The sequence below is a fragment of the Panthera onca genome, chromosome D4, assembly GCF_046562875.1.
Source record: "Panthera onca isolate mPanOnc1 chromosome D4, mPanOnc1 haplotype 2, whole genome shotgun sequence".
Lineage (NCBI taxonomy): Eukaryota > Metazoa > Chordata > Mammalia > Carnivora > Felidae > Panthera > Panthera onca.
Window position 1 is genome coordinate 89,110,569 of NC_138351.1, and position 23,937 is coordinate 89,134,505.

Genomic DNA, 23,937 nt, shown 5'->3' on the forward strand with positions numbered 1-23,937 from the left:
GGCGGGCTCATACCCGATGCCTCGCTGGCCTTGACGCGGGGGTTGGATGGCCTCGTTCTCCTGGGGCTCTGCTCCTCAGCTCTGTCCCCCAATCTTGTAGAGCGGAGACAAAGGGCCTGCCGTGTGCTTGCTGGCTTTAAAGCACAAATAATTGTCCCAGGCAAATGGGCCCGTGGTTTCTGGTGTTCTCAGGATCCTCTGGCACAGCGCCCCGCCCCTCCGCCTTTGGTGGCCCCTTCTGCGGTCAGCGTCCGGATGGTGGGGGCTTGGAGATGCACCCCAGCTCCCAGCGCTGAGTGCAGCCGCCATGCTGACCCCGGGTGGGGTGTTTTGCAGACCCCCCCCACATAGAGGACTCGGGCCAGCCCGCAGAGCTGCTGCTGACTCCCGGCACCCCCTTGGAGCTCCGCTGCGATGCCCAGGGCACCCCGCCGCCCAACATCACCTGGCATAAGGACGGGCAGGCCCTGAGCGGGCCTGCAGACAGCAGTAGGGTGCTCCGGGTAGAGGACGTACAGGTGCAGCTTCCCCACTGCTGTGGGCTGGGGCTGGCGGAGGGGAGGGGAGGGGAGGGGAGGGCAGGGGACGAGAGGAGGAGGGAAGGACCCCACAGCACTTGGCAGTTAGGCTGAGCTCTTCCTTTGTGTGGGGGTCACCCACCAGGGCCAATGCCCTCGAGAGCTCCCAGCCAGGTCAGGGCCAAGGCTGATGCAGAAACCGGGTCACTCCCCAGCCCGGCCAGAGGAGGGCTGGTGCAGTCAAGGGGCACTTCCTGGAGGAGGCAGGCTTTACCCTGGCCACAAAGCAAGGGTGAGCTGGAGATGGAGAAGGAACGTCCCAGGGAGGGGGCTGGTGGGAAAGGGGGCGTGGCAGACTCAGCCGGCCTGAGTCTGAATCGTGGGGCCCGAGTTGTGTAGGAAGGAGACCAGATCAGGAGGTGGGCAGGCTGGGGCCAGAGGCAGCTGCTAACCCTGGTCCATCCATAGGTGGGCGATGCTGGGCTGTACACGTGCCTGGCCCAGAGCCCCGCCGGCCAAGCGGAGAAGAGCTTCCGGGTCAGGGTTCAAGGTAGGGCGTGCCAGGGTGGCGGCCGGAGAGGCAGGCGGGATGGGACCCGCAGGGGCGAGTCCGTCTCTCATGCCCTCTCTGCTGCCCACCCAGGCCCCCCGCACGTTATAGGGCCCCGAGGCCCCCGCTCTGTGGTCGGCCTGGCTCCCGGGCAGCTGGTTCTGGAGTGCTCGGTGGAGGCGGAGCCAGCACCCGAGATTGAATGGCACCGAGATGGCATCCTGCTGCAGGTGGGTGCCAGGCAGGGGCCACCACCTTCTGTGGCCCTCCGGCCCCGGCCCCTGACCAGGCCGGGTGACCCGGGGCTAGTTACTGAGGTTCTCTGTGCTCTCCCCTGAAATGGGAACCGAAGCTTGCAAGTCTTCTGCGAGCATGAGTCCCTTCTGCGACATCCCCAGTAGGCAGAGCCCGAGGGCAGGAGGCTCATTCCCTACCTGCCCCCTCCCCCCCCCCCCCCCACGCCACCCCCGCCCTCACGAACCTGTTTCCTCCCTGCCTGGTGCCTGGCCCAGCCTGGCCCGGTGCTAAGGAGGGTCTCTCCACCCTGGGGACCCTATAGGCGGACGCCCACACCCAGTTCCCAGAACAGGGAAGGTTCCTCCAGCTGCGGGCCCTGAGCACGGCCGACGGGGGCAACTACAGCTGCACGGCCCGCAACGCCGCGGGCAGCACCAGCGTGGCCTTCCGCGTGGAGATCCACAGTGAGTGGGCCTCACCCCGCCGCGCGCTGACCCTCCCGAGGGCCGCAGGCTCCCAGCACCCACTCGCTCTGTGCCCCGCCCCCCCCCCCCAGTGGTGCCCACCATCCAGCCAGGACCGCCCGCAGTGAACGCCTCCGTGAACCAGACGGCCGTGCTGCCCTGCCGGGTGGACGGCGCTCCCCCACCCTTCGTGAGCTGGCGGAAGGACGGGGCCCCCTTGGATCCTGAGAGCCCCAGGTGGGAACTGGGAGGGGAGGGTCTCGGGGGGGAGGGGGGGGGTGTTTATAAACAGCAACCGCCTGGGCACTTGGAGCAGAAAGGTGGCTGTATTGCCAGCGCACGGGTCTCCTCCGAAGCCAAGGGGACAGGCATGTCCAGGGCATCGAGGGTGTCAAAAATCCCAGGTGGCTGGCTGGCTGCCTGTCTGTCTGGTTTCGACTCTTGGTTGCTAATGTCTGTTTCTGTGTGTGTTGCATGCCCCCCCCCCCCCGCCCCCGCCCCCGCCCATCCCCGTCTCTCTCTCAGACCAATTTTCTACACCTTCTTTCTCTGTGAACATGGCAGAGACAGCCCCCAACCCCTCCCCGGGCTCCCCCTGCCGCCGAGTTAGAGTTTCTCAGTTCATGCAACCTGCAGAGCCTGGAAAACTACCCGAGGACCCCCATTTCCAGGGCAGAGCATTCCATTGGTCCAGCCTGAATGACGTGTCTATCCCTTGTCCAACTGACTGTGGCTGGGGGCGGGGCTATCCAGTGCAGACAGGGCCTGGGGGCGGGGCTACCCATTACAGACAAGGCCTGGGGGCGGGGCTACCCAGTCCAGACAAGGCCTGGGGGGCGGGGCTACCTAGTACAGACAAGGCCTGGGGGCGGGGCAGTTCTCAGATCCGGGGGACAGGCGCGGAAAGGGTGTTTTCTGGATGCTGCTGACTCCCAGAGAGGAGCTAGGCCCAGGTGCGAGCATAGGAGCCCCCCCTACCCCCTGCCCGCCCCGATGCTGGGTTGGGATGTGGGGAGCTGCCCATGGCTGTGACCTCCTCTGACCTTGGCCTCATGGATGCAGGACTCCAGAGTTAGCACCTTCTTACTGGGAAAGCCAGGAGCAGAGGGAAGGGTCTTGCTGGAGACACTCCCGGGGTCCAACCCCTCAAAGGGCCTCCCTAGTCTGCTGGTCTCCATGGCAACCCCCTTCCTCCACTCCAGGTTGCAGCTTCTTCCTGAAGGTTCCCTGAGGATCCAGCCAGTCCTTGCCCAGGACGCTGGCCACTACCTCTGCTTTGCATCCAACTCTGCAGGCTCAGATCGGCAAGGCCGTGACCTCCAGGTCTTTGGTAGGTGGACGAGGGGAGGAATGTTCCTGGCCTTCATCCTGCACCCCCAGTCTGGGCCGGGTCCTGCTTAGTTTTTGGGTTTATCCTTGCTGTCAGGAGCCAAGAGCAATGAGCTCTACATGTTTTTGACCATGAAGCCTACTGGCAAAACTTTTGAACATGCACGCGCCAAAGATGCGTATTGATTTCATCAATATCGTACGGATATTTGCTCCCATACCATTGTATCAAGCAAGTGATGAAACATGCACAGATAAAAGACATTTGAAAGGATAAGATTCAGAGTCACCGCACCAGACGCGCTAATCTGCTTTTCCCGCTCCAATGGATCACCTTGGTGGCGGCCGCTCTTCTGGGCGCTGGCCTCCGGCAGGGCTGAGTAGAACCCCGAAATCTGCATTCAGGGAGAGGTGGCTAGGGAGCCGCCAGCCTTGGAGAGCAAAGGTTCCATCACCCCAGATTTGGGGTGCCTGTTGGAAGATTCCTGCGGAGTGTCTCCTGCCTCTCCCCTGCCCGCATCCTAGACCCTTGTCTCCTGATGACTACTCTCTCCCCAGAGCCTCCTGCCATCGCCCCCAGCCCCTCCAACCTGACCTTGATTGCCCACACCCCTGCCTCACTGCCCTGTGAGGCCAGCGGCTCCCCCAAGCCCCGGGTGGTCTGGTGGAAGGACGGACAGAAGCTGGATTTCCACCTGCAGCAGGGAACCTACCGGTACTGAGCGGGGCCTCTGGGTAGCCTCACGAGGTGCTCCGGGTGGGGGGACAGTGTGCCCATCCCACGGTGGGGAGCAGGGTCAGACACGAGGCAGGGGTGGGGTGGCTTATTCAGTTAAGCCTCCAACTTCAGCTCAGGTTGTGATCTCACAGTCTGTGAGTTCAAGCCCCGCGTCGGGCTCTGTGCTGGCAGCTCCGAGCCTGGAGCCTGCTTCCGATTCTCTGTCTCCCTTTCTCTCTGCCCATGTCTGACTCATACTCTGTCTCTCTCTCTCTCAAAATAAGTAAACATTAAGAAAAGAAAGAGAGAGAGGAAGGAAGGAAGGAAGGAAGGAAAGAAAGAAAAAAAGAAAGAAAGAAACAAAGAAAGAAAGAAACAAAGAAAGAAAGAAACAAAGAAAGAAAGAAACAAAGAAAGAAAGAAAGAAAGGAAGAAAGAAAGAAAAGGGAAGAAAAGAAAGGAAAGAAAGAAATGAGACAGGGATGTGTTCAGGGTCTCAACAAAGCCAGCACCAGGATCTATATCCTGACCTCAGGGGTCTAGGAGCGTCTTTATACTGAGATGCCTGATAGGGGGTAGGGGCATTTGGGACATAGAGCCAAACAGAAAGGAATGGCTCTGAAAACCATCCCAGCCACTGTGGTCTAACAACGATCGATATCCATACGTGGAGGCCTGAGTTTGGCTGAGCCTGGATCCTCGTCTCCCAGTTTCTTATGTGCAGCTGACCATGGAATGATCCCTGGGCACGTTAAAGGAGTCAGTTCACTAATTCGCCAAATATTTCTTGTGTCGGGTGCCAGGCCGACACGGAGCTTCTGTCTAAAGCAGGGGCGCCTGGGTGGCTCAGTCAGTGAAGTGGCCAACTTCAGCTCAGGTCGTGATGTCACGGTTTGTGGGTTCAAGCCCCACGTCGGGCTCTGTGCTGACAGTTCAGAGCCTGGAGCCTACTTCGGATTCTGGGTCTCCCTCTCTCTCTCTCTCCCCATCCCCGGCTTGTACTCTGTCTCTGGCTCTCTCAAAAATAACTAAACGTTTAAAAAGAAAAATTTAAAGCACGTGCTCAACAGACCCGAGCTGTTCCAATCAAGGACTTGGGTACCGTCGCTATTATGGAAGGTGTCCGATCTGGTGATTACAGAAAGCGTGCAGGGACATAGAGAACCACGGGGGTAACAATTAAACTTGCCCACGAGCTCAACTGCCAGACCTGTAAGCGTAGAAACTTCTAGAAGAAACTTCTACATTCGGGGCTGGGGACCAGACACCAGAGGGGAAATTAGTCAGGAGACCCCCCCCCCCCGCCGCCACCCCAGTCCCCTGCATCCAGATTGCTGCACAGGCTGAGCTCGGGTCAGCCAGGCCGGCTGGTTAGCGGTCATCTGTCTGTCTGTCCGTCCCAGGCTCCTGCCCTCCAACGCCCTGCTCCTGGCAGCTCCCAGCCCCCAGGACTCAGCCCAGTTTGAGTGCGTGGTGAGCAATGAGGTGGGCGAGGCCCGCAGGCATTACCAGGTGACCGTTCATGGTGAGTTGGAGCAGAGGGAGGAGGAAGAAAACAGGACAGGCACAGCGTGCACGTCTCCTGATCCCACGTACCCACGCTGACGCAACCCTGGCCCCAGCACTGTTCGTGGCACTTAGGAGCTCTCGGGAGAGGCCTCTCCCCAATCCAGAATGTTCTGAACCCAGATCTGACCTTGCCATCGCCCTGGTTAAAATTCCTCTCTCCACGGCTGCCCACGGCTCTCAGGATAGAATGCAGGGTGTCACCTGGGCCCACAGTGTCCCGTGCATGCTGGCCCAGCCACCTGAAGTTCAGCTCACCCAGTGCCTGCCTCGCTCTGGGATCCAGTCATGCTGCTTAGCTTTTGGTTCCTCACCTCAGGGCCTTTGTATATGCTGTTCCCTCTGCCCTTCACCCAGCCAATCCTGCTCTTCCTTCGGGTCTCAGGTTAAATGCCACTTCCCCTGGAGGCCTCATGTGGTGTCCCCAACTCTGAGCTCCCACGAAGCTCCCTTCTCTTGTAAAACCCTCCGGAGATGCCTAGCCGGCACCCCTACAGAAAGCAGTTCGTAACTGTCCCCCAAAGCCCAGCAAAAAAAATACCTCCCAAGCGGGTGAATGTGACCTCTCTCTGTGGCCCCCCCCCCCCCCCGGCCCTTTATCACTGATGTCACCTGTGTCTTAGTCTCTGTTGATAGTTGTCATTCACCTGGCCCCATGACTACGTGTTCCCCCAGTGGACCTCAGCGGGGCCTCAAGCCTTGTCTTACATCGTAGTGCCCCCTACCATTGCTGACGACCAGACAGACTTCACCGTGACCAAGATGGCACCCGTGGTCCTCACGTGCCACAGCACGGGCGTCCCGGCCCCGGTCGTGTCCTGGAGCAAGGCAGGCGCCCAGCTGGGGATGCGGGGGAGTGGCTATCGTGTCACATCTTCCGGTAAGTAGGGGTGAGCCGTGAGGGTGGAGACGGGGCGTCAGGCCGAGGGTGTGAAAGCAGTGGAGAGACCCGGTCTGATTCTGCCACTCCCTGCTGTGTGACCTCGGGGAACCCCTCACCCTCTCTGGGCCTTAGTATCCCCACTCAACGCACTAGCGCGTTGATATTTGTCAGTGGTTCTCTGATGATAGTTGACAGATCAGTGCCGCTCCGTGGCAAAGTGAGGAAAATAATAGCTACGTGAGAGTTTCCGTAAAGCGGGTTTGAGCTCATTGGAAGGATTTTCCTTTATTCTGAAATTACGCTTTTCGGGGCGCCTGGGTGGCTCAGTCGGTTAAGCATCCGACTTCGGCCCAGGTCACGATCTCACAGCAGGTGGGTTCGAGCTCCACATCGGGCTCTGTGCTGACAGCTCGGAGCCCGGAGCCTGCTTCGGATTCTGTGTCTCCCTCTGTCTCTGCCCCTCCCCTGCTCATGCTGTGTCTCTCTCTGTCTCTCAAAAATAAATAAAAATGTTTAAAATTTTTTTAATCATGCTTTTCTTTTTTAAATTTTTTTTAATATTTATTTTTGAGAGAGAGAGCATGAGTGGGGGAGGGGCAGAGACAGAGGGAGACCCAGAATCCGAAGCGGGCTCCGGGCTCCGAGCTGTCAGCACAGAGCCCGACGCGGGGCTCGATCCCATGAACCTTGAGATCACCACCTGAGCTGAAATCAGGTGTCAGGCGCTCAACCAACCGAGCCACCCAGGCTCCCTGCAATTATGCTTTTCCTGCTATTTTAGTGTTGGAAGTTCCTTTCTTCTATGAGATCAAGGTGATAGTAGATGGGTGATTTGGAAACGTCTTTGCTCGTCAAAGTTAAAAGTTGGCAACTTTATGGGGGTTCTCCAAATGGCATTTATTTGTTAGTTGGTTAGCTGGTGAACTCGTGAACTCTGAGCACCGCTGGCCAGATCTACGGTTTTCAAACTCTTCTGAAGAAGTAGAACCCTTTCTTCTGACCAGCAGTTACGGGGAAGCCCGTCATGTACAAGAAGCTGAGCTTCTGGTTCTATCTGGGGCTGGGGTGGTCCAGGAAGGTTCAGACGGTGCTCATTGAGCAGCCAAGACTAAGAAAGAAAAGGTAAAGAGAGGACGGATAAAGCAGTCATCTGGGGAGGCTGCCCGGAGGAGGCAAGTTTTTGAGCAGAACACGGCACGGGTAGCAGGGTGAGGGTCTAAGGAACTACTGGTGGGCCAGGGACTCTAGGCAGGGCAGCAGCAGGTCCTGGAACATCATAGCCTGCAGCTTCGAGAGACCATCCTGTCTGATTCCTCACTGTGCACGTGGGGAAACTGAGGCCCCTAGAGCGGAAGGGACTTGCCCACCGCTATGCTCCAGACAGGGAGCGTAGGCAGGCCCGGAACCCGGGTTTTCCGGTGCTGCTTACAAACGGGCAGGGAGGCAGGTCGATTGGCCAGCAATAGAGAGACACCCGGGTGGGAGGGATGTAAGAGCCCTGCCAGCCGTCGCTAGGGACGTCCGTCCTGAGTCCCCTCGCCCCTCTCCACGGGCCCCGTTGCCACCCACAGGTGCCCTGGAGATCGGGCAGGCCCTCCCCGTCCACGCTGGCCGCTACACCTGCACGGCCCGCAACTCTGCGGGCGTGGCCCACAAGCACGTGGTCCTCGCTGTGCAAGGTAAGGGCCCCCCAGCAGGTGGAGAGCTAGAGGCAGGCGGGCGGGGGTGCGGGGGGCCCGGGTTCCAGGCGCCCCGACCTGCCTCTCTGCTCTGCCTCCCTGATGGGATTCTGTGGGAGAAAAACCTCAGCCCGCCTCTGTCCTCCAGTGCCAAGACTTCGGGAATCCCCTGGTCCTTTTAGAGGCTTCTCTCTCTGAAGGCATCCCCAGGGACCTCTGTGGCCCCCGTTCCCTTGCAGCCTCCCCCGTGGTGAAGCCTCTGCCCAGCGTGGTCCGGGCACTGGTGGCCGAGGAGGTACTGCTTTCCTGTGTGGCTTCGGGCATCCCCCAGCCGAGCATCACCTGGCAGAAGGAGGGGCTCAGCATTCCCGCAGGTGAGTCTCCCCAGCACCGGGAAGGGAAGAATCATCCGGGCCCGGGATCCTCCCGCCTGCTCCCAGAAAGCCCTGGCCCGCCTTTCCCTCCTGCCAGCTTGTGTCTGCTCACCAGCCAGAGCTTGAGACTCTGCTGGAGCACTCGGTGGCTGACTTGGGAGGCTGGGGAGCGGGGCAAGCCGGCTGGACTCCGGGTCTCTGTCCGCCCCCATCACCCTGTGACCACAACGAGTCACTTGCTACCCGCTCAAACAGAACAGTCCACACGGCCCTCCTGCTCTCCTCGGTGGTCCTGCTGGCTCAGCCACCAACCCCCGATTCCCCCCCCCCCCCCCCCACAAATCCAGGAGCGAGTACGCAGGTCCTACCCGGTGGACAGCTTCGGATTATCCACGCCAGCCCGGAGGATTCCGGGAACTATTTTTGCATTGCCCAGAACAGCGCAGGCAGTGCTATCGGGAAAACACGGCTGGTGGTGCAAGGTGGGCCCAGGGAAGGGGGCTGAGGTGGACCCCGGCGAGCTAGGGGCTTTGGCGTCCCGGGCAGGACAGGTCCCTGCATCCTCCCCCGTGCCAACCTGGCTTGTGCTCGAGAAGGAAGTGAGGGGAAAAAAACGCCTTCTCCCGTTTTGTGCCCAAGGTCTGCCTTTAGACAGTGCCTCGGGTCCCTCTGCCTCCTCTGACCTTTGCTGAGCCAGTGGTCTGGGCCTCCCTCACTCGTTTCGGCGCTCCGGCAACCATAGCCATTTCTGTCCCTTTAGTCATTGTGTGTGCGTGCGTGCGTGCGTGTGTGTGTGTGTGTGTGTGCGCGCGCTGGGATCACCCCGTCACAGCTTCACCAAACTCAGCAGTCCCCAAATGGTCCAGACCATGGGCCGTGGCCTGTGACAGGGTCGGTGGAGGAAGGGGCGAGGGGCACGCCAACTGCCCAGGGCGCTGGAGCGGGGGCAGCCCGCCCTCACCCCCAAGCGGACCTCTCTCTCCCCCCACAGTCCCGCCCGTGATCAAGACTGGCCTCCCTGACCTGTCCACCACCGAAGGCTCCCACGTCCTCTTGCCCTGCCGGGCCAGCGGCAGTCCTGAGCCTACCTTCACCTGGGAAAAAGACGGCCAGCCTGTGTCCGGGGCCGAGGGGAAGTTCACCATCCAGCCTTCTGGGGAGCTGCTGGTGAAGAACTTGGAGGTGTGGCTCCCTCCCTGTGTAGCACCGAGGGGTCTAATGGTAACGGCAGGAGCGGAAAACGCCGGCCGTGCACCCCGTTTGTCATGCCCCGTGCTGAGCGCTATGCAGCTTCTAATCCCAGCAATCTGGGGAAATAGGTATCATAATCCCCAAGTGCAGATGAAGAAACTGAGGCTCAGAGCGTATCCAGTTTTTCCGAGGCACGCCGTTGCCGAGAGGCAGAACCAAGATTCGAACCTGGACCTCAGTGGCTAATGCCTGAGGGAGAGAAGGAGCCCTGGATGGGGGGGGGGGGGGGGGGGGGGCGGGACACAGAGCTGACTTTGTGTCCCCAGACTGGTTGTCCTCAACCACGCGTTGTTGTTGACCTGAGCCAGGGGCGTGGGTGGGAGCCCCGACCACCTTCTCAGACAGCACTCGGGTTCCACAGTTACAAATGGGCGCCTCTCCAGCCGGGGTGGGGGGGGGGGGGTGGTTGCTCAGGGCACACACCTGCTGCAGGGCAGGGTCACAAGGTCCTCGGACAGTGGTGAGTGAGCTAGCTGTGCCGGAGAGCACCGTGGAACTTCTCAGAGCTTGGCTGAGCCCTCTGTACAAAGGGCAGCAAACACAGGACCTCAGGGATGATGGGAGCACGGATGAGCGGGTGCGGGTGACCTTCGCGGAGTCTCATGAAGGCTGTAAGGGGGGCCATGGGGCGGTGGTGAAAGGGAGCCGTTTACTGCAGCTGTGTGACCTTGAGCAAAGCACTTCACCTCTCTGGGCTGCACGCTCCGAGGGGACCTCGGGGAGAATGGGTCCCTAGGAGCTGGGGGTGGGGGCAGTTCTCAGGCCGACCCCTCCTCTGCCCGCAGGGCCAGGATGCTGGAACCTACACGTGTGTGGCCGAGAACACGGCGGGCCGCGCCCGCCACCGTGTTCATCTCACCATCCTGGCACTGCCCGTCTTCACCATCCTGCCCGGGGACCGCAGCCTGCGCGTCGGGGACAGGCTGTGGCTTCGCTGTGCGGCCCGGGGCAGCCCGACCCCCCGCATCGGCTGGACCGTCAACGACCGACCTGTCACGGGTCTGGGCCTATTGGGAGCGGGTGGTGGGGGTCTCCTGGGAGGAGGGCCGACAGGTGGGGAGACCCCGCTTAGTAGAGAGGAAGAGGGTGTCCGTCAGCCTGGTGGGTGCTGGGTCTCCAGACTTGGCCCTCTGCGGGGGGGCACCGAGCAAACACAGGTGTGGCCATATGTGACCAGTCACATGTCAGACCTGACAAGAAGCCACCTGCAGAAAAGACTCAGCCCCAGAGACCTCAGGGCCCGGGAGGGAGCACGTGTCACACCCCAGCACTGCTGGGCCCCTCGGCAGACCCCTTTCCTGGTCCCCAGGTGATGTTGAGGGAGGCACGGGGCCCGCACAGGGCACAGGGTCTGGAGTGGGTGTTCGATGAACGTCTGCCGAACTGGCGAATGGCTGAGTCCCCTCCACCGCAAAATGATATTTTCAGGGGCGCCTGGCTGGCTCAGTCGGAGGAGCGTGTGACTCTTGATCTCAGGGATGTGAGTTCAAGCCCCTGGTTGGGCGTGGAGCCTACTTTTAAAAAATAAAATACAAAACTTTTTAAGATGGTGTTTTCAGGCGCTCCTAAACCGGAAGCCGGGCGCGGAAGCTTGCCTCCGTGCACCTGTAAAGAAGGCGTCGCCCTGACCCCACCAGCTCCTGGGGTGGGCGTTTGGGGGAGTGATTCAGCCTCTCTGAGCCCAGCTGCCTCGTCTCAAAATGGAGATAAGAGGGGTGCTGAGGGCCAACTGGTTTAATGCAGGAAGTGCAGATTAATAGGCCCCCAAAGACCTACCCTCAGCCCCGCAGCAAGCTCGCGGTGTGGACCTGAAAGTTGCGGAAGGCTGGTCCTTCAACCGCATCCTCTAACATGGCCTGGGCCTGCCGTGAAGGGCCTGACGTGGTCAGCCTTCCACCCTCGGGAAGAGACACCTGTTTTCTGTGTCTTTGTCAAACACCTGCTGGGTGCCCGGCCCGGGTTAAGTATTTGGGGCAGGAGGTCCCTGGAACCCTGGGCTCAGAACCCTCTGGGGCATCTCTTTTTCCACCAGAGGGGGTGTCCGAACAGGACGGGGGCAGCACGCTGCAGCGGGTGGCAGTCACCAGAGAGGACAGCGGGACCTACGTCTGCTGGGCCGAGAACAGAGTGGGCCGCGTGCAGGCCGTCAGCTTCGTCCACGTGAAGGGTAGGGAGTGAGCCGTGTGGATTTCTTGAGACCTCCACTAGACCCAATCTGTTAGTTTTTCTAAGAAATCAATCTCCTGGCCTCTGAACTAGTAACCCTCCGCCCTGACGGTGGCTTGGGGTGCCCTGGGGGACTTTGTAAAATGCTGAGAGGCCCAGGTGCCAGCCCTGACTCTCAAAACCAGCCTCCCTGGGGTGAGGCCCCAGCATCAGTATTTTTCTCGGCTCCCCAGATGACTTGGCCGCGGGTAGAATGAGATCTGACCCGCTGGCCTACACTGCCATCAGCTGCACGGTGCCAGTGTAGAAGGAGGGCACGGGGACCAAGGTGTCCTGGCAGAAAAACGCCTGAAACTGGCCAGCCTACCAGTTGTCCCCCAGGGCCCTGCTTGGTCAAGAGCAGCATGCTGACCCTCCGAGATGCCATGACCTAGTTTGCTTGATTTCAGGATGGGAGGGCTTGATGGAAGGGAACGAGCCACCCAAGGCACAGGGACACGGCCGCGGCCGGTTTCGATCTCAGGAAACCAGCAAGCATGGAAAACTGACACGGGGCATCCGAGAGTGGTTTAGGATTCGCTTGCACGAAGTGAGGATCAGGGGCGTCTTAGTGTTGCTGTGTCCAACCGAGGTGTCCCAGTGGCTAGGTAGTCCTTGTTTTCCAAAGTCCCCGGCAGGTACCCTGCAGCTGGGATAATCCATCCAGGCGGGCAAGCATATGACACTCCTCGCACTGCCTGCCATTCCTGGGCCCGTCTCAGGCATCACCAATCGATCACGGCACTGTTCCCACTCGGTTTCAAATCGGCGTTCCCGGCAGTCTGTTTCGTTTGACCCGTGCCACGGAAGTTGTCTTATGGGAGGCTGAGCCTTGAGGGAACCTTTCTGACCCCTTGTCTGATGTCACCTCGAGCAGAAGCTCCTGTCCTGCAAGGGGAGGCCTTCTCCTACCTGGTGGAGCCCGTGGGGAGCAGCGTCCAGCTGGACTGCATGGTCCGTGGAGCCCCTGCGCCCGACATCCGCTGGATCAAAGACGGCCTTCCGCTCCGGGGCAGCCGTCTCCGGCACCGGCTGCAGAACGGCTCGCTGACCATCCACAGGACAGAGGCAAGGAAGGACCTGGTGCCTCGGGGCGGGGCCACCCAGGACAACTGCAGCCTTTTGTGATGGCTTGGGAGGGTTCTTAGTGTTGGCCACCGTCCTCTACAGTCTGCAAAGCACTGTCCTGCCCACCTCCCAGATTCTCCACCCCAACAAACTAGAGTGCCCTCCAGCCAGTGACTTTTCTCTGTGCCTCAGTCACCCCAGCCATTCAGCGGGGCTACCGGTTGTTTCTAGCTTATAGGTTTGCAGTAAGAAATCAGCGAGATGACCCACACCGGTATTCAAGAGTGACTGGCCCCCGGGTCATGCCAATAAATATTATTAACCACCTCATGGGGCAGAAGAGACCAGTAAGAGTGCCCCATTTTACAGATAAAGACACTGAGGCTCAGAGAGGCCCACAACAGTTAAGTTCCCAAGGCAGGACCCCATCCCAGCTCTCCTGACCCCTGCTCCGTGCTGTTTACAAAGCCTTGGGTCTCAGGCCAGACCCGTTCACCTCCCCTCCTGTGTCCCGGGTCCCGGTGATCATGCAGAATCCACAATCCCGTCCTGTCAGGCTCTTCTTAGGGGCCCTCGATCTTGCCCGCTAAGGTGACCCGAGAGTCTACCACAGGCCAGGCACTGGCAGGTACTTTGGCTTCGACGAGCATGATTTCCTGTAATGCTTCCGCCGCTCTCAGCGGTTACAATCCGCATTTGGCGACGGGGAGATGATTCGCTCCAAAGACACGGCGTACTGGTCACGAGTCGGGTGTGGTCAGCAGCGGAGCCAGGGTTCGGCCCCATCCCGATCTGACCCCCAAATCTCCACTCTTACCTGCATGCTGGGCTGTCCCGGCAGTCTCCTTGGGTGCAGCATCCAGGCCATCACCTCCCGGGTGTAGACGGCGGCCTTAGCCCGTCCCCCAGCTGCCATTCAGAGGTGAAGCCGAGCCTTGTTCTTCCTGAGTTTCCCCAGTGGCCAGGGTGGTGCGTGCCCCATGGGAAAAGCTTCCCTCTCACTAAGCCGGGGAAACACTGCAAACCATCTCCCTTCTGGAAGGCTCGCTGCACTCCAGCACCATAAGAGCCCCGAGGAATCCTGCGGCCAGAAGCGGGGTGTCGTCTCGACTCCGTGTTTCCCAGACTTGCTTCACCACAGACCCCTGGTTTTCAGTAACATGCCACGGAGTGATGATCCTTCACTGTGCACGGTCCCCTTCCTCCTGCTCCCCTGAACACCTGCTCTCCCCCCACCCCACCTGCAGATGGACGACGCGGGTCGGTACCAGTGCCTGGCGGAGAATGAGATGGGCGCAGTGGAGAAAGTGGTGACCCTCGTGCTGCAGAGTGAGTCTCGGCCTCCCCCTCCCCCTCCCCTGGGCCCCGGCGGGGGGGGACAGTGCAGAGTGGGCGCCTGGCGCGTGTCCCCGGCTGTCTGACAAGAACGGAGGGCAGAGGGGCACCTGGCCGGCTCAGTCAGTTAAGCGTCCGGCTCTATAGATTTTAGCTCAGGTCATGATCTCACCGTTTGTGGGCTCGAGCCCCGCGGCTGTCTCTGTGCTGGTAGCACAGAGCCTGCTTGGGATTCTCTCTCTCTCTGTCTCTCTCAGCCTCTCCCCTGCTCGCACAGCTCTTTCAAAATGAATAAACAAACTTAAAAAAGGCAGGGCCAGGGACTTGGAACTCTCTTACAAGTATTTACTCAGAAAACACAATTGAAGTCCTATGAAATGGCTCCCCAGTTGGGGAATGGGGAGCGGGGTGAGGGCTAATGAATATCCAGGGACCCGACAGCCAGGCCCCGGGGGGGACCCATTTATTCAAACTCACAACCATCAACAAGATCGCAGGGACAGCTCTTGCATTTGCCAAGTAGCTTGCAGATTACAAAGCACTGTCTGAGCCTCGAAGTAATGCTGTGAAACCGCCTAGAGGTGTTTAATAAAACTTTTTCCTGAAGATTAACATACATAGGGACAATACATGTTAGAAGTGAACAGTTCAATGAATGTTTATCATGTGAACCTACCGAGGTGACCCAGAGCAAAAATAGAAAAACAGACTACTGCCAGCTTCCAGACACTTCTATCTGTATCCCCTTTCCAGTCAATGCCCTGCCCCCGGTAACTTACCCTGTCCAGAGTTTTGCTCTTTTTTTGAGAGAGGGGGAGGAAGAACGCCTGTGCGAGAGCGGGGGAGGGATGGGGGGAGGGAGAGGGAACCGTAAGCAGGCTCCGTACTGTCAGCACAGAGCCCGACACAGGGCTCCATCCCACAAACCGTGAGATCATGACCTGAGCCGAAATCAAGAGTCAGGTGCTTCACTGACTGAGCCACCCAGGCACCCCCAGGGTTTTGCCTTTAAAAGAAATAACAGCTTGGGCTGCCTGGCTGGCTCAGTCAACAGAGCCTGCGACGCTTGACCTTGGGGCCGTGAGTTCGAGCCCCATGTTGGGCATAGAGATCGCTTTAAAACAAAAACAAAAAACAGCTCTGTCAATATATACACTGCAAAATTCACCCATTCGTACCCTGGAATGTTACTCACCCTTTAAAAAAAAGGAAATTCTGACACCTGGTGCATGAACGAAACTTGAGGTTGTCAGGGGAAGGAGGGCGGTCACAAAAAGACAAACGCTGTGTGATTCCAGTTCTGTGAGGTGACCAGAGTTGTCAAATGCGTAGAAACGAAAAGCAGAATGGCGGCGGCCGGCGGGGCGGGGGTCGGTGGCAATGGGGAGACGTGGTTGAATGGATCTAGAGTTTCAATTTTCCAAGACGAAAGGGTCCTGGAAATGGACGGCGGTGATGTGAACGTGCTCCACGCTACTGAACTGTACAACTTAAAAAATGGTTAAATGGGGGCGCCTGGGTGGCTCAGTCCGTGAAGCGTCTGACTCTTGATTTCCGCTCAGGTCACGATCACGGTTTGGGAGTTCGAGCCGCACGTCGGGCTCTGCACGGACCGTGCAGAACCTGCTTGGGATTCTGTCTCTCTCTCTCTCTCTCTCTTCCCCTCCCCTGCGCGTGTTCTCTCTCTCTCTCTCTCTCTCTCTCGAAATAAATAAATACACATTTTTTAAAAATCTTAAGAAATAGTAGCTATGAAGAAGAAACGAAGGGAAGTCTTAGGACCCAACTTCCATAAAATGAAAACCTCAGTGGATGGGTGTGAACAGGTATGCAGAGGACAGAAGGAAGAATTAGCGACTTGTAGGCGTAACAATAGAATTCGCCTAGTCGGAACCACAAAGAACGGACTCGAGCAGGACAACCAGAAGAGCCTCAGAGCCAGTGTGGGACGAAGCCAAGACCTGACATCGTGGCATTAGGGTCCCGGAAGGAAAGGAGAAAGGGGTGAGAAAATACCCAGAGACGCCAGAGCCGAAAAGTTGTCACAAAAGACGTAAGGCTACAAAATTCGAGCAAGACGCAAACAGGATAAACCCGGAGAAGTTCTGCCCCAAGACGTACCCCGGTCAAACTTGCTAACGGTTAAAGGGCCAAGAAACTAAGGCCTCGCCCCCCCCCCCACCCCCCATCCAAGCATCTGGGTGAGTCAGAGTTGGGGCAGGTGTTGAGGGGACCTCGGCCTTGACTCCTCCTGGCCCACCCCCGCCCAGATCCCCGCACAGGTGCACACCGTCCACAGCAGCCAGGGATGTGTAGAGACCCCATCTGGCCTTTCCAGGGCTCCCTCGTTTCCAGGCTCTTCTCGTTAAGCTTCCGGCGGGTCCCCTGGTCTCCGCAGGCCAGCAGAGGCGTCAGTTCCCTGCTTGCTTCCTGTCACTTCTGCCCCTCCCCCCACAAAACCCCCCGCATCGTCTCCTCCCGCAAATCGGATCGGCCCCTTGTGATAGCAAAAGCTGGGGTCTCACGGCCAGCCCCGCCCCCAGCTCAAGAGTAGGGGTGGCGGATGGGAGCAGGCCCAGGCCACACGCCTCCACTGTTCTCGCCCAAAGTTCTGGAAGCTTTTCGCGGGTCAGTGATTCTCCATTTGTGGCTTGCCTTCCGTTGACTTCTAGAGCCCTGAAGTAGTTGGTTTGGATAATTCTGTCAAGTTGTGCATTTGCTGACCTCTTCACGCGGCCACGGCCAGCGTCTTGCTCTTGCTTATTTTTTGACCGTCGTCGCAACGAAACCCCATCGCGTGCGCTCTCGTGTCCGGCTTCTTGTGCACAGCGCCGCGTGAGCTCGCACGCGGAAGTGGCTCACCCGTCGTCCCCGTTGCGGTCTGGCTCGCCGCTGTGCGGACACGTCACGGTTTGTATGGTCCCCTCCACGTGGGGGCAGTTACGGGCCGCGCTGCTTCGGCAGGGGACGCGTGCCTTTGGCGGTCACGCATGCACCTTTCCGTTCGGGTGTCCGTCCGAGAGTGGCCGGGCCACACAATAGGCATGTGTTCAGCGTTAGGAGACATTGGCCGTGGTAGGCTGACAAGTGGCCCCCCCGACATTTGAGCTACCGTGTCCTCGTCTCCCAGGCGAGAACGTGGTCTTATTTGGAGAAGGGATCTTTGCAGACATGATTACGTTCGGGGGTTTAAGACGGAAAGGGATTTCTTGGATCAGAATGCTATGGTTTGGGACGCGTGGAGAAGCCAAAATGCTATCACGAGTGTCTTCTTTCCAGCCGTTTCGGAGGGTCTGAGGTAGCAGGCGGACAGGGATTGCCGTCCCTCAGACGAGAAAACGGAGGGCCAGGGAGAGACTTGGTGAGACTCACCCACGGTCGGTGACGGGGCCCCCGTCTCCCATCTGGCATCGTTAGAAACATCCCCGTGAGGGACCCAAACGAAGGGAGGCACTGAAAACGAGTATCTCATGGCACGGAAAGGTAGTTAGGATTTATTGTGGGGTGAAAAAGGAAGGAAGGAAGCAGCTATGAGCCATGCAGTCATGTTCTACGGAAACGGTGTCTAGAAGGGCGTACTCAGAACGGTGATGGGATGTGATGCTCACTCATGATTCTGTTTTCTCCTTTCTACCTCTGCATTTTCTAAGCCGTCTGAATGAACGAGCAGCAGCTGAACATACGAAAATAACCAAACGTTCCTAACAGCTGCCCTGGGCTTCCCACAGGCGCCCCGGTGTTCCGGGTGGAGCCCCGGGACGTGACGGCGAGATCTGGGGACGACGTGGCCCTACAGTGTCAGGCCTCGGGAGAGCCGGTGCCCACCGTGGAGTGGCTGCGTGCGGGCCAGCCCGTGCGGGCCGGCCGGCGGCTCCAGACCCTGCCCGACGGGGGCCTGTGGCTGCAGCGAGTGGAGGCCCAGGACGCGGGCATCTACGAGTGCGTCGCTCACAACCTTCTGGGCTCTGCCACGGCCCGAGCGGTCCTGGCCGTGAGAGGTACGGGGTGTCCCCGCTCAGACCTTTGTGGACAGAGGCGGGCGGGATCTCCTGCTTCGTCGGGGGGACGTGGCCCCCTGTCCTGCCAGCACCACCATCCCCCCCCCGACTCTTCCCTTCGCTTAGAATCACAGACTTAGGAGGAAAAAGGCCTTTTGGGTCACCTTACCCACCCTGCCCTTTACAGCTGGGGAAACTGAGGCTCCGAGATGCTAAGTGTTTGCCGCTCGTATCGGCACAGACAGTGTCCTCTCTCTGGATATTCCACAGCGCTGTGAAGTGGGCAGAATAAAACCAGGTGCCCTGGTGCCCACTTTGGGGGTTGCTGGGAAAAGTCTGTGACTTAGGCCATGATGGGTGGACAGTGACGGATGCTGCTTTCTCGCATTACAACACCTGCCACCCCCCCCACCCAACCTCCGGGCCTCACCGTTCAGCTCCCTCCTGCCTGGGGCCAAACTTCAAAACAGAGAAAAGGACTATCTTGAACCACCGTGAAACGACTCCGACCGCACCGCGGATAGTCACTGAGTCTCATTTCTGAAAGTTAATAGTGTCTCTGTAGCAAATACGCCGTATTTGTGGCTTTGGATTGCTGTCCCTGGCCGTGACAGCCATCACTGATCTACCACCGCCCCCAAGGCCAGATTACTTCCTCGCTGCTCCAGAGGGCACCTTTCCAGCCCCGGAGCGGGGTCTCGACACTTTGCCGCTTGCAAACCCACTTGAACCCCACCGCCAGCCAACTCTGGGACCCTCTGTGGCCCCTGGTCGCCTCATCTCCTGCGGACAGGGACAGAAGACCAACGCACACGGCTCCAGAAATTCAGCGGTTCTCTGACGCCCGGCCACACGCCCTGCCTCGGGTCTGAGCGGTTCCTCCCTTTAGTTCAGAGCTGGGTCCCGTCCTTACCCTCTCCTGTTGGAAAGCTCACGCCCCAAACCACAGCGCTCTGCACATGGCTTCTGGATGAGTATCTCAGGGCCGCCAGAGCAAAGTGCTATGCTATGAGCCATCAGCACAGAGCCCGATGCGGGGCTTGAACCCACGAACCGTGAGATCCTGAGCTCAGCTGAAGTTCGACTCCCAGCCAACTGAGCCACCCAGGTGCCCCGCAAATGGCTTTGTTAAATAAGCAACGGGCTTGGGTTTTGTTTTTATTTTTTCCCAGTCCCCCCACCCTCCTCCCTGAAAACTACCCTGTGGTGTGCACCTGTCCGCTGGCCTGAATATTTCTACGGGCTGAGTTCTTCCAACAGGGCATTGCTAGGTAAAAGGCATTCAGAGGTTTCGAAGGCTCCCTCACTCTGAGCGCTGTCTTCTCTTCCTCGTTTCCCATCAGCCTGGGTGGTGCCCAGCCTGGCCTCGTGGGAGGCAAGAGGCCTGCTGAGTCATCCCATGTCCCATCCCATCCCAAAGTTGACAGTGGCTTGTCATTCCCGGCCTCCAATTTCTTGTCCCCCTCAAAAGCTGCTTATCTGCACCCCAGCTTCTTCCTCCTCCCCTTGTTGAGAAGCCAGGGGGTAGGTTCATGGCCGGTTCCTGTCCCCCCATAAGCCCCAGAGCCACAGATATTGATGAGAGACATCCCAGATGGGCATCAGATCTCATCAAGCCCCAGCTCTGGACTGGGTAAATGGCACTGCTTCCCGGAATCCAAAATTAACCAGCCCCCTGATTTGCCCATTAAGGACCCTGGCCGTTGAGTGTTTTATGTTATTTTTTCGACAGATCATGGGCAATTGGTTGTTAATTTCCCCAGAGAGCTGGTGGGGGGAAGAGGCAGGCCAGCTTCTGTCTCTCAGCCCCCAGGATGCCATCTGTGCAGACAAGACAGCTGGCCCATTAGCCAGAGGAAGCACCCTCTGTGCCCCCACCATCCGTCTGATTAGTCCTGAAAAGCGTGGGTGCTTGCAGACCCGCCTGGCTGCTGTGAGAGATCCGGCCCACCCCGGCCAAACCAGCCGCAGGGCGGAGGGCGCCAGGGCCACCGACGGAATGGGGGACGTTCAGGTGGCGGCATGCCGTCCCTGGCCTGGTGCCCTGGCTCCCCCAGCATGCCGGCCCCGCCATCATGAGCAGCTGGCATTTTAGAACCCAACAGGTCTCTGGCACATCTGTGGTCCCACCTCCTCGCTCAAGTGCGTCTCGGGGGCCCGACTTGCCCAGATTTCCAGGGAGGTGACAGCAGAGCCACTGTTCGAAGCTAGCCCCGTGCCAGTGCAGGTCTCCTCAGAGCCAGGACCCCCCGGGCATCGAGTCCGTCACCCGCGAGCTGTGTGGCCTTGGGCGAGCCACCTGAGCTCTCTGAGCCTCCGTTCCTGTTCCATGAAGTGGGTGACAGTACCCGCTCATGCTGAGGGCTTGGAGGTGGATAAAGCCGCTGCCGTCCCCTTCCCTCCTCACAGGGGAGCCCCGTGGGAGCCGGGGCGGCGTATCCGGGGTGATCAACGGCCAGGAATTTGGCATGGCCACCCTCAACACCAGCGTGCGCCAGGAGGCACGTTCTGGGGTCACCACCATCTGGAGCGGCATCAGCCACATCCCTGCGAGCGTGGGTAAGCGGGGGCCAGAGCCTCTTCCTGCACCGGGGCCCCTCCGACTCCAGGCGGAAGCCAAGCGTGTGTTCTGAGGCTTGCCCAGGGCCCGACTGCCGGAGGAAAACTCTGACCGCCCCTAAGACCCGAGTCGAGGCCAAAGTGGATTGAGGTGCAGGCCACTTCCTCCCCACCCCCGCTACCTCCCAACAAAACGAAATAAAAATCAGACCCAGAGAGCGTGAAATAATCGGGATATACGAATGCCGTCAGATAACGATTCCATCCCTGACCTCCACCATCCCTGACGCCCCCCCAAGCGAGTGGGGTTTCCCCCTTCCCCGGACTGAGGCACCCCTTGCCCCATCGCGGAGGGCTGGGCAGCACGCGCAAGTCTGAGAATCCACATCCAGAGCCAATTTGGGGCCCTTTGTTCAGAACTCAGTGACCCTCCTCTTCCGGGAGGCATCTGCGAGTGAGGAGACCTGGTTGACTTTCAACCTGGTTCAGCACATACGTCCCAGGCTCGGGGGTGACCAGTCACCCTCAGGATTCGTGGAACTGAATGGACTATCAGCAAGTCACGTGCCCTTCTTCGTTTGGCTTGTTTTTTGGTTTTTTTTCTTTAAATGCTTATGTATCTGTTTTGAGGGGGGTGGGGGAGGAGCAGAGAGAGAGGAAGAGAGAGAGAATCCCAGGCAGGCTCCGCACCGTCAGCACAGAGCCCGACACGGGGCTCGAACCCACGAACCGTGAGATCATGACCTGAGCTGAAATCAAGAGTTAGAAACTTACCTGACTGAGCCCCCCCGGGCGCCCAACCCCCATGCCCTTCTTTGTATTTTGTTAGTTTTCAAACACCGCTCCACAAACTAGATGTTTGCTTTTACCCTTTCCCAGGTTCTGATCCAATAACTGACCCGGGTGGTCACGGGGCTGGTCCTGGGCAGGGAGGGAAGGGGGCCCGAGCCCTCCCGGGGCAATAGGGAGCTGCAGAGGGACCTCGAGCGGGGGAGCGGCGGCCCTCAGGATCGGTCCCTCACTCGGCCTCCGTGCGCACCCCGTCCAGGGCCTCTGATGCGCGTGCTCTTGGTCACCGTCGCCCCCGTCTACTGGGCCCTGGCTGGAGAGACCGGAGACGCCCTGAACGGCCACTCTCTGACGGGCGGCAGCTTCCTGCAGAAGTCGCACGTGGAGTTCGCCACGGGTGAGCAGGGGTCTCCTCCCGGGGGGCCGGGGCGGCTGAGGCCCGAGCCCAGGGCCTCTCCCCCGTGGTGACTCCAGGCCGGGTGGGGGGTGATTACAGGCGAGCTGCTCACGATGACCCAGGAGGCCCGGGGCCTGGATCCCGACGGCCTCCTGCTCCTTGACGTGGTGGTCAGTGGCGTCGTCCCTGGGAGCCTGGCTGACGCAGATCTTGAAGCGCAGGTGGGGACGCACCCCGAGGCGTGCAGGTGGGGGTGGGGGGCGAATGGGATGTGTTGCCCCAAGCGTCCCCTCCTGACACCCCAAGCGGGGCCTGGGGCGTGGCCTGGCCCGGACTTAGCCCAGTGGGAGGGTGCCCTGGGTCCAGCCTCTCGGGGACAGGTGTCCTCCCCATTTCATAAACCAAAGGGAAGCCACCTGCGCAAGGGTCCCCAACCGGCTAGAGGAAGAGGTGACAGGCCTACCAGGCTTCCACCTCCAGCAACCCGGGGCCCCTTGAACGAGGGGCTAAGGCTCCTACCCCTTGGAAGTTGAAATCTCAGACATTCTCGGTCTCGTTGGTCCTCCCTCTCCCCCTGCTCCCCTCCCCCTTCTTCCCCTTCCTCCTCCTGCCCCCTCTTGTTCTCCATTCTGCTTCCCCTCCTTCCCTTCCACCCCTTCTCTCCCCTCCTCCCCTCTTCCCCCTCCTCTTCTCCCTTCCCCTCCCCCTCCTTCCCCTCCTCTGCCTCCTCCCCCCTTCCCCCCTTCTCCCTTCACCTCCTCCCCCTCTACCTCCTCCCCTACCTCTTCCTCCCCTTCCTCCTCCTCCCCCCTCTTCTCCCTTCTGCTTCCCTCCTTCCCTTCTACCCCTCTCCCCTCCTCCCCCCTTCCTCCTCTTCCCTCCTCCTCTTCTCCCTTCCCCTCCTCCCCCTCCACCTCCTCTCCTACCTCTTCCCCCCCTTCCCCCCTCCTCCCCCTCCTCTGCCTCCTCCCCCCTCTTCCCCCACCCTTCCCCCTACCTCTTCCCCTCCACCCCTTCTCCCCCCTCCTCCCCCCTTCCCCCTCTTCCCTCCTCCCCCCTTCCCCCTCTTCCCTCCTCCTCTTCTCCCTTCCCCTCCCCCTCCTTCCCCTCCTCTGCCTCCTCCCCCTTCCCCCCTTCTCCCTTCCCCTCCTCCCCCTCTACCTCCTCCCCTACCTCTTCCTCCCCTTCCTCCTCCTCCCCCTCTTCTCCCTTCTGCTTCCCTCCTTCCCTTCTACCCCTCTCCCCTCCTCCCCCCTTCCTCCTCTTCCCTCCTCTTCTCCCTTCCCCTCCCCCCTCCACCTCCTCTCCTACCTCTTCCTCCCCCCTTCCCCCCTCCTCCCCCTCCTCTGCCTCCTTCCCCCTCTTCCCCCACCCTTCCCCCTACCTCTTCCCCTCCACCCCTTCTCCCCCCTCCTTCCCCCTCCTCCCCCCTTCCCCCTCTTCCCTCCTCCTCTTCTCCCTTCCCCTCCCCCTCCTCCCCCTCCTCTGCCTCCTCCCCCCTCTTCCCCCACCCTCCTCCCTACCCCTTCCCCTCCTTCCCCTCCACCCCTCCTCCCCCCTCCTCCAGGACTTCGAGGAGCAGTATGTGCAGGTGGGGCCCGGCCGTCTCTTCGTGGGCTCCACGCAGCACTTCCTGCAGGACGGCCTCCCCACGTTCCTGCGCTGTAACCACAGCATCCAGTACAGCGCGGCCCGGGGCCTCCAGCCCCAGCCGGTGCAGCGCTTGCGGGCCTCGGCTATCAGCTCGGCCTTCGACCCCAAGGCCGAGGCCCTGCAATTCCAGCTGACCGCAGCCCTGCAGGCTGGTGAGGCCCCCGTCCTTTGTCTCCACTCCCCAGACACCCACCGGGGGCCCCCGATGCACCTGGCCGAGAGCCAAGGCGACACCCCACCTCCTGCACCCTCTCACCACGGACCGGAAACTGGGGACGGGGACAGCTCACCCCCTGGTCCGCTCATCTCCAGCCTGTCCCTGGTCCTGTCTGACCGTCCACACCCCCAGCGGGGACACAGCTCT

General features: G+C 60.0%; 1 protein-coding gene across 2 annotated transcripts in view; it reads left to right on the forward strand.

Moving 5' to 3' along the window:
- The window catches only part of HMCN2 (hemicentin 2), a 143,031-nt gene that overhangs the window by 111,328 nt on the left and 7,766 nt on the right, over positions 1 to 23,937 (forward strand). For both annotated transcript variants that reach the window (XM_078436359.2, XM_078436360.2), the window contains exons 69-90: positions 337 to 518; positions 987 to 1,068; positions 1,162 to 1,298; positions 1,628 to 1,769; positions 1,862 to 2,006; positions 2,972 to 3,099; positions 3,657 to 3,813; positions 5,220 to 5,341; positions 6,098 to 6,262; positions 7,837 to 7,944; positions 8,184 to 8,318; positions 8,666 to 8,800; positions 9,310 to 9,500; positions 10,355 to 10,568; positions 11,602 to 11,736; positions 12,652 to 12,842; positions 14,090 to 14,171; positions 17,906 to 18,175; positions 20,585 to 20,734; positions 21,783 to 21,920; positions 22,020 to 22,141; positions 23,488 to 23,725. In XM_078436359.2, coding sequence (XP_078292485.2) covers positions 337 to 518; positions 987 to 1,068; positions 1,162 to 1,298; positions 1,628 to 1,769; positions 1,862 to 2,006; positions 2,972 to 3,099; positions 3,657 to 3,813; positions 5,220 to 5,341; positions 6,098 to 6,262; positions 7,837 to 7,944; positions 8,184 to 8,318; positions 8,666 to 8,800; positions 9,310 to 9,500; positions 10,355 to 10,568; positions 11,602 to 11,736; positions 12,652 to 12,842; positions 14,090 to 14,171; positions 17,906 to 18,175; positions 20,585 to 20,734; positions 21,783 to 21,920; positions 22,020 to 22,141; positions 23,488 to 23,725 — 3,369 coding nt within the window. The remainder of the gene's footprint in view (positions 1 to 336; positions 519 to 986; positions 1,069 to 1,161; positions 1,299 to 1,627; positions 1,770 to 1,861; positions 2,007 to 2,971; positions 3,100 to 3,656; positions 3,814 to 5,219; positions 5,342 to 6,097; positions 6,263 to 7,836; positions 7,945 to 8,183; positions 8,319 to 8,665; positions 8,801 to 9,309; positions 9,501 to 10,354; positions 10,569 to 11,601; positions 11,737 to 12,651; positions 12,843 to 14,089; positions 14,172 to 17,905; positions 18,176 to 20,584; positions 20,735 to 21,782; positions 21,921 to 22,019; positions 22,142 to 23,487; positions 23,726 to 23,937) is intronic.